Source organism: Carassius carassius, chromosome 32 (assembly GCF_963082965.1).
Source record: "Carassius carassius chromosome 32, fCarCar2.1, whole genome shotgun sequence".
In the NCBI taxonomy this organism is placed as follows: domain Eukaryota; kingdom Metazoa; phylum Chordata; class Actinopteri; order Cypriniformes; family Cyprinidae; genus Carassius; species Carassius carassius.
In genome coordinates this window covers 12,170,473-12,179,718 of record NC_081786.1, presented here as the reverse complement: position 1 = coordinate 12,179,718, position 9,246 = coordinate 12,170,473, and the positions used below count along the sequence as shown (strand labels likewise).

The 9,246-nt window shown below is 36.7% G+C and overlaps 1 protein-coding gene across 2 annotated transcripts in view; it reads left to right on the top strand.

Annotated features, from left to right (window-relative positions):
* The window catches only part of si:ch211-15d5.11 (nuclear receptor coactivator 7), a 14,924-nt gene extending 5,799 nt beyond the window's left edge, over window positions 1-9,125 (top strand). Inside the window, exons 4-15 of one of the 2 annotated variants that reach the window (XM_059520304.1) lie at window positions 596-663; window positions 2,392-2,544; window positions 2,713-2,844; window positions 2,946-3,127; window positions 3,370-3,686; window positions 3,798-3,945; window positions 4,085-4,253; window positions 7,295-7,405; window positions 7,517-7,669; window positions 7,856-7,951; window positions 8,028-8,101; window positions 8,201-9,125. In XM_059520304.1, coding sequence (XP_059376287.1) covers window positions 596-663; window positions 2,392-2,544; window positions 2,713-2,844; window positions 2,946-3,127; window positions 3,370-3,686; window positions 3,798-3,945; window positions 4,085-4,253; window positions 7,295-7,405; window positions 7,517-7,669; window positions 7,856-7,951; window positions 8,028-8,101; window positions 8,201-8,336 — 1,739 coding nt within the window. In that variant the 3' untranslated portion in view covers window positions 8,337-9,125. Of the gene's footprint in view, window positions 1-595; window positions 664-792; window positions 936-2,391; window positions 2,545-2,712; window positions 2,845-2,945; window positions 3,128-3,369; window positions 3,687-3,797; window positions 3,946-4,084; window positions 4,254-7,294; window positions 7,406-7,516; window positions 7,670-7,855; window positions 7,952-8,027; window positions 8,102-8,200 lie in introns of those variants that run through there. The other variant, XM_059520305.1, reaches the window with a different exon arrangement.
* The last annotated feature ends 121 nt before the right edge of the window (window positions 9,126-9,246 follow it).

Below are 9,246 nucleotides of genomic sequence, written 5' to 3'. Positions count from 1 at the left end.
TTATTGAAAAAAAATTTAAATAAATATAAAATAAAAAAGGATATATTAATTCTAATGGAAAAATAGCTCATAAAAAATTATATAATTAATGCAAAGTATCATAAAAAATTCTAAAAATTCTAAATAATAATCAGAAAACATTATAGAACAAAAAATTATTTGATTGGTTATCCTGGGAAAAAGTAAAGTACAATTTTAAGGCTTCGCCCGTTTTCGGGCGGGAGGAAGCTAAGTGTGACCCATTTATGAAGAAGCCCAGAGGGTTAAAGAAATTAACACTTTTATTCAGAAAAGTTGCATTAAATGATCCAAAGTGACAGTAAAGACATTTATAAGGTTACAAAATATTTCCATTTAATGAAAACATTATATTCAATGAATCCTGAAAAATGTATCGCAGATTCCGCAAAAATATTAAGCAACAAAAAAAGTCAACATTGATAATTCAACTGTTACTGTCACACACAGGTTTAAAATGAGTTACTTCTTGCTGCGTGTCTTTAGTTTAAACAGCTGAAGAAACAACCTGAGAAACAAACACATCTGCTTTCACTCTAGTCGATGCAGCTTTTGTTTTTGCATTTTCTCTTCGTAGAGGCTGCGTTTCCTGCTAAAGATCCAACAGCGAAGGCTTTGGAGTCATGCAGGGACAATGAAGATGGAGTGAGTAAAGTTTTTAAGCTTATTCACACACTCCATCGCCTTCATATTCCTGTTGATAAATGATAGAAGTCACCATAAATATAATAGCCAACGTTATGTCATACATTATTGTCATCTACTGATAACTTTAGAACAAAGGTTACTGAAACACCCCACGCTGTCTAGTCTAACTGTGAAATAAATTGAGTGGAACTGTCTGAATGGATATTTCAAGGAGAACATGGAAAGATTACGACAAATATATTGGGAGAATATCGACTCCAAAGAATCTGGTAACTAATATTTTATTAATTAAAATGAATTAATAAACCCAGCACAATAAACATGGCTAAATCTGATGACCCAGCAAATTCTCTTCTCTTCTCTTCTCTTCTCTTCTCTTCTCTTCTCTTCTCTTCTCTTCTCTTCTCTTCTCTTCTCTTCTCTTGATGTCCATTTAGTTTCTTCTGTGTGAGATGAAATATTGTTTGAATATTTCTACGTTCCACAGAGATTCAATTTTTAATTCAATTTAAAAATGTAGTTTATTCTGTCCATGGTTATTGAAGCTCCACCAGATGTGCTGCAACACTCCTCAATTTAATATTCTCAGTTTAACTTTTTTGCCATTTGGATACGAACAGCCCTGTATTATGCTATGAAGTAAGCTGGGTTTAAACAGTTTCAAGTCTAGAAATCATTGTCAAAGTCCTGAAAGTTGTGCTGGAGGTTTAAAGTAAAAAATGTAAAGTTAAAGTTGAAACTATGCAAATCATTAGGTACCAGTATAAGAACAACAGACGTTTGTGTGGATTTGTGATTTGCATGTTATCAACAATATTTTGCATGCCTGGATACAGTTGTCTGTAACAAAGTGACAGCGACTGAAAAAATGTGAGTTTGGATGATCAGATATTATTACACTCTGCGCAGAGTTCATTGATCTATGTGACAAAGACCAAAAAGAACTCCACCTTTCCGTTCATGGAAAAAAATAAAACCAGAAATAAAGGTCACAACTGATTTGCAGAGGTTTTATTTATGTTGTCCCTATTTATTTTTTGTTATGCATATTAAATCATATTTATTATATTTACTTTTATTATACACCACCGTTTAAAGGTTTGGTGGCGATATTTTATTGATTTATTTTACCTGTTTTTAAAAGTTTATTCACACCAAGGTTGTGATTCTTTGATCAAAATACAGTAAAACTTTAATATTATTAAATATTATTGCATTTACTGTATTATTACTGTTTATTGTAATACATTTAAAAATGAAATGTATTCCTGTATTGGCAAAGCTGAATTTTCAACAGCCATTACCTTCAGATATCTTTCTAATATGCTCTGAGTTTAGTAAGTCTCCCCCACTCAACCTCACAGGCCCATAGTCTTTACGGTTCATGTTCTTTGAAAGAAAGTCACAGTTAAACCCATATTCATTTTGTGCTTTATGTATGAGATCTATGAGGACAGTTCTGCTATTTACTTAAATACAAAGGAAGACAATAATCTAGGAAAATAATCTATGACAGGAACTGTCAGCGTTCCTGTGATCCCATTTGCATGAATTCTGCTTCTGTGTGATTGGCTCATAGTTTCTGGCTGCTGTGACTCTGTCCAGTCATCTGATGTCACGGGGCTATTAGTAAGGAAATGAGGGGGTGTACAGCAGTTTGGAAGGAAGGGAAGTTAAACCGTTTTCAGTGTGACTATGTCTTTCCTTATGAACCACCTCAAACAGTTACTCAAGAACAAGGCCTCAATTTCTACGGAGACTGTTTCTGACCCGTGTTCTAGACAAGAGCACAGCCTCGATCCTGCGCTCGACGTTGGTGTTGTGGGAAACGCGACTCTTGTGTCTCCTTCCACAGATGCAGAATATGACAAGCTGACGGTAAGAGCGTAAAGGTGTTAAGAAACTGTAAATGTTGTTAATGCATAAGCGCGGTAAATCTCAATATAGCTGGTCTGTAGACATTTTAAGCTCTTTGTGATGTCATTGTGTAGTGGTTCACAATGGCTTTTTCTGCTGCTTAGTGTGAGGTTTATTCATCTCTCTTAGGATGTGGAGGCGGTTCCTTTACCTGATGGAAATGTATGTCTATTGGCTCTCCCATCTGAATGCTCCAAGGGGGAGGGGCCAGCTTGTTTGTCTTGCCTTAAACTATTCTCTCATTACATCACAGACAGAAAGGTGAGAATGTTGTGTTTATGTTATGCTCTTCTGTATTCCCAGTACATTTCTTAAAATACAGCATGCTCAAATTCTAACTCTCTGTTCCGTTTGTCTCACAGGGTGTGGTCGCTGGAATATTACTGGTGACGTCCAGTAAGATCTTCTTTGACCCTCAGAAGTCTCAACCACTTGTTCAGGAGAATGGCTGTGAAGAATATGTATTCTCCTGCTCTGTGGATGATCTTACCTCAGTGTCCTTCTACACGGACATCTCTCACATTCACTTCAACAAGACATACAGGTGCTTCCTGCTTTACTGCTTGGATGCGGTTTCCAAAATGAAACAATTGGCTTCCTGCCATTTTATTACAGCATATACTTGAGATTTACTGAGATTATTTCATACTTTTTAACATTTTAACATTACACACACCGATATATTATATATAGCACCCCCAGGCTACATTTTAAAATTCCACACCTTGATTATTTTTTGTCTTCCCTTCACTGCACAAGCACATTGATCATCACTTTATTTTCCAGATGTAACCGTTGTAAGCCATCAGAGAGCAAAAAAGAGCACAAGAAAACCCATCAGTCAGCTTTAGAGGCCGTTCTTGCTCCCAAGTCCTCTGTTTCACATGGTCCGACAAAAAATCCTGAGGAAGAAGATGAGGAAGGTGGAGAGGCAGGGGACATGGCTGAAACTGAGAGACAGCTGACTTCAGAGTCCGGGGGAATGCTAACAGCGGCTGCTACTTTCTGTTGTGGAGGACAAGACAGCATTCTGAGAGGAAACAAAGAATACGAACACATGGAGAAAGCAGAACCGAAATCATATTTGGAAACACAATTGTTAGGTAATCATTTTATTCAAGAACTTTGACATTGAACTTGTACTAAGTACAAATAAAAACAAGGATTATATCTTTTTATCACTTACTATAGTTATAGCTCTTTTTACTCATCAGGTACTTGTGCTGCTACATCTAGCAGTGGTGTAAACGGATCTCTGATGTTTGTGAGAATTCGACAGAAGCTTCAGCATGCAAAAAAAAAGGCTTTCTCTAAACTTAAAATCTTCTCCAGGGATGCCTGGTTCACCATGCAGCAGGAAAGGTACTTAAGCCTTACCAAGGCTACACAGGCTGCCTGGTGAAATGAACAGCAGGAAAGGGCAGAAATGTGGTAATAATGTCATAAAGCAAAAGCTGCTTCATCTCAATTTCTTTTTTCTGTCTGATATTTTGTGCTCTAGGTCAGACGAGCTTCACACTTACCTGAGCCAGCATCGACCAGACCTGTGCATTCTGGAGGGAGGGGAAGAGGACGAAGCAAATGAAGAGGATTTTGTGCTTCTGGATGAGGAAGAGCAGGAGGAAGAGGAGGGGTCTCCACGAGAAGGCCAGGCTGGGGAGGAATGGGAGGTCAGTCATTTACTAAATGTACGAATTAAACAAACAGCTCTTACTTTGCAAACTTGCGAATGATGTGTTAATGTCATAATTCACTTGTTGAGCTCTTGAGGTAATTGCTCAAATATGTTCGTGGACCTGTAGTGTTGCTTCTATGACAACGAAGTCACAAAAAACAGAAATAAAATTACCTTTTTAAAATTTGTAATAATATTTTATTAATATTACTGTTTGATTTATTTTTGATTAAAATGAATGCAGCCTTTGTGAGTTTAAGAAACTAAAAAAAAAAAAAAAATCTTACCAACTCAACCAACCAGTTTAAGTCTTTATGTATATAAATGATGTAAATAATTTTATTTTTAACTCCGCTTTAGATCTTGTGGTTATTAACCAGCAATCTTGAGTTTGCTCTTACATACATGCTCAACATTTATTTTCACAAAAGAAATATTAATATGATAGGAATAAGGAATAAACATTCATACGTTCATCTGTAAAATCACAGTTTTGAAAAGTTCGTCTCTTTAGCTCCCTTGTATTTATCAACAACTTGGTGTTGTTTTGGTGGCCTTTCACACAGACTCTGTACACTTGAAAATGTCGTTTAAAGGTGTAGTCTAGTCATATCAATATTTAATTTTTTATTTAATTTTTTTTTTAATTTTTTTTTAAAGCTGTTTTATACTACAACACCAACAGCCGTGAATGTCAAGCACTTAAATCTAAAGTTTGATCTGATATTGTAAATGATATCTTGATTGTGTTTTTAGAGTTGGGTTTGCTTGCAGTATCACTTTCTGTTGGGTGCCTAGAAAGCATACAGGTGCTTCTCAATAATCTCAATGTCGAGGAAAAGTTAATTTATTTCAGTAATTCAACTCAAATTGTGAAACTCGTGTATTAAATAAATTCAGTGCACACAGACTGAAGTAGTTTAAGTCTTTGGTTCTTTTAATTGTGATGATTTTGGCTCAAATTTAACAAACACCCACCAATTCACGATCTCAACAAATTAGAATATGGTGACATGCCAATCAGCTAATCAACTCAAAACACCTGCAAAGGTTTCCTGAGTCTTCAAAATGGTCTCTGACAATCATTGACACCCTTCACAAGGAATGTAAGTCACAAAAATTCATTGCCAATTAGCTGGCTGTTCACAGAGTGCTGTATCCAAGCATGTTAACAGAAAGTTGAGCTGTCGTATTCCTCTTGTTAAGCCACTCCTGTACCACAGACAACATCAGAGGTATCTTACCTGAGCTAAGGAGAAGAAGAACTGGACTGTTGCCCAGTGGTCCAAAGTCCTCTTTTCAGATGAGAGCAAGGTTTGTATTTCAATTTGGAAACCAAGGTCCTAGAGTCTGGAGGAAGGATGGAGCATAAGTTGCTTGAAGTCCAGTGTGATTTGGGGTGCAATGTCATCTGCTGGTGTCGATCCATTGTTTTTTTTTAAACCAAAGTCACTGAACCTGTTTACCAAGAAATTTTGGAGCACTTCATGCTTCTTTCTGCTGACCAGCTTTTTGAAGATGCTGATTTCATTTTCCAGCAGGATTTGGCACCTGCCCACACTGCCAAAAGCACCAAAAGTTGGTTAAATGACCATGGTGTTGGTGTGCTTGACTGGCCAGCACTCACGAGACCTGAACCCCAGGGAGAATCTATGGGCTATTGTCAAGAGGAAAATGAGAGACAAGAGACTAAAAAATGCAGATGAGCTGAAGGCCAGTCAAAGAAACCTGGGCTTCCATACCACCTCAGCAGTGCAACAAACTGATCACCTCCATGTCATGCCAAATTGAGTCAGTAATTAAAGCAAAAGGAGCCTCTACCTAGTATTGAGTACATGTACAGTAAATTAACATACTTTCCAGAAGGCCAACAGTTCACTAAATGTTTTTTTTATTGGTTTCATGAAGTATTCTAATTTGCTGAAATCGGGAATTGGTGGGTTTTTGTTAAATGTGAGCCAAAATCATTACAGTTAAAAGTACCAAAGATTTAAACTACTTTAGTCTGTGTGTGCTGAATTTATTTAATACACGAGTTTCACAATTTCAGTTGAATTACTGACATAAATGAACTTTTCCTCGACATTCTAATTTATTGAGAAGCACCTGTATATCTGGATTATGTAAATGTGGGAATATGGAAACAGTAGGGCATGTTTTCTTTGAATTAAGCAAGCATTATTTAGAAAGAAAGGCATTTTTTTCTAAATTGGGATAACTTGGAGTTTTTTCTGATACTTTTTTTGGATACAGTGATCAGCATAAACTGATCTCTGAAGAAGTCCATCAGTTCTTGCATAATACAGGACTATATGTAAGAATTTAGTTCAAACTTTGACCTGTGGAGGCCAGTAATACGCCCAATAGCGTCTACACTGCCTGAAAGATATAAGAAGAAGAAGAATGTCAAACAATTGTAGCGCTGCCAGTGCCAACCATAGACTGTATAAAACATTTTATTTCAAAATGAAAATTTAACGAATGTGCTTATAAGCATCAGCTGTTCTTGTTTCTTTCACACATGGCCGTGTTGAAAGTGTGGATAAAGGTCATCTTTATAAGAGCAGCACATTTTTGTTCAGGATCTGCAAGATTTGTTTTTAAGATCAAATTACTATAAAATATTATGTATAACAGTTTAAAATGAATGTTTCTATAAATTTTATTCATTCCCAAAGCTGAATTTTTATAAACAATGACCTCAGTCTTCAGTGTCACTTGATCCTACAGAAATCATTCTAAGATGCTGATTTGCTGCTCAAGAAGAACTTCTTATTATTGTTTATGGTTGAATGGAAACATTGATACTTTTTTCAGGAATCTTTGATGAACATAAAATGTAAAAGAACAATATTTATTTGAAATACATGCCATTATGTCATTATCACTTTATCGATCAATGTAATGCATCATTACTGAATAAAAGTATTCATGTCTTTCAATAAATAATAAAAAAAATAACAAAACTTACTGACCCCAGACTACTAAACAGTAATGTATGAGTTGGTGAGTCATACACATGTTGCTCCTGTACAGATGGTGTCAGTGGAGCAGAGTGCGCCGAAAGCTTCTGTGTCTACTGAACCAGAAGGTTTGAGTCACATTCTGAAGCAGAGTGTCATCCTGGATGCCCAACAAGTTAGAGAGGTCAGGTCGCAATAGCATACATGAACATTAATGCATAGCCAAATTCATGCAGCATTGACCTGATTCTGGAGGCCCAGTGTGTTTAATCAGTAGTAAAATGCTTTCTCCCAGATCTCAAAAGAGCTGCCTCCTCGTACAATCGGACACACATGGCAGCTGTCCTACAGCACTGACAAACACGGGGCCAGCCTCAAGACTCTTTACAGGAAACTCAGCACCACTGACTCGCCTGTGCTGATTCTCATCAAGGACCACAACCAGCAGGTCATACATTTTCTCACAGCCCTAATCAGAATAAACATCTAAAGGTCGATGATCACTGTTCATGTGATGTTAATTTCCCACAATAAATGTATATATTGCATCCACTTGTAATTTTGACCGAAGACAGAGGTTTTACTTTTGTAAGTCTGTTTTGGTTAGTTATTAAGTGGTTTTGCTACTACTCAGGTTTTTGGAAGCTTCCTCTCACATCCGCTGCATCCTAGTGAAGCATTTTATGGTACTGGAGAGACCTTCCTGTTCCTGTCTCATCCACGCTTTAAGGTAAATTCCAATAAAGACATATTTATTATCATTGAGGAAAACAGATTCCTTCAACTTGACATTTGTTTCCTTGAAGTGTTTCCGTTGGACTGGAGAAAACTCGTTTTTCATCAAAGGAGATTTGGACTCTTTTGCCATTGGAGGAGGAAGGTACATATTAGTACTCTGCAAAATGTTAATGTGCAAATCTGAATACTACTTATTCTAAATTTTAGACCCATAAATGGAATTTGTTTCTTTTCATCCCAGTGGTCACTTTGGTTTGTGGGTGGACGAGAGGTTGTTGTTGGGCAGAAGCAGCCCCTGTTTCACCTTTAATAACTGCAGCCTGTCTGAGACCAACGACTTCACAGTTCTGGAGTTGGAAGCCTGGACATTCGGCTGACACTACAAGCATTGAAAATAATATAAAACATCATGATTTAGTGGAAATATGGCCATTAACAGATAAACTATTTCTCCATTTTACTGACACCTGTAAATCAAAGGAAAGAGACTCTGAATGCTGAATAATCTGCCTGAAGGGAATGAAAGCTCACCTAACATCTTTACCATCATGATGAAAAAAATCAATTTCGTCTTGTGATTAAGATGCATTTGGGTCCAGTTCATTATTTAAATGTGTGCACTTGTACAAGAAATAATATCTTTAGGTGAATTCTGGGACAGAATGGAGGACATTTATCTGAGCGGTACATGTTTGTACTGGTGAGGTTGATCGTGGATCCTGCATTGTTACTGCAGCTCTGGTTACAGCTTGAATATTATTGTAATAAGGGACTTTTTTTTTTATCTGTGTTACTTCAACGCCCTGACTAAATAGCACTGATTAAAGTCTCGTCCGCTGTTAGTAAGCACAGCATCAGCTATAAACACTGGTTTAGGCATTAGTTTAAACCCACAGCTGTACTTTTACACACGGAAAAGGTTTCTCATCACTCAAGCCAAAACAAAAACAAGACTGAAATGACTTTGGGTTGAATACCACGCACGTAAACATCACACAAACCCCAGAGTTGCATGTTTCAAGTCTTGAGAGGCTTTTGGTCCAACAAACCCTTCTTAGACATCAACACAAATTATCAAGTACCCATGTGGATGCATTCCTAGCCTGTAGGAAAATCTTCTTTCTGTAAATAACTCTTACAATGGTAATAACATCAGTTCACCAGGTTATCTGTACAAAAAAATTATTCTAAAAATGTAAAAAAATTACAGTCCAACAAAATGCAATATTTATACATGTGAGAATGCAGTCACTCGATACTGAAAGTGTTCATTAAATCATTACCTAA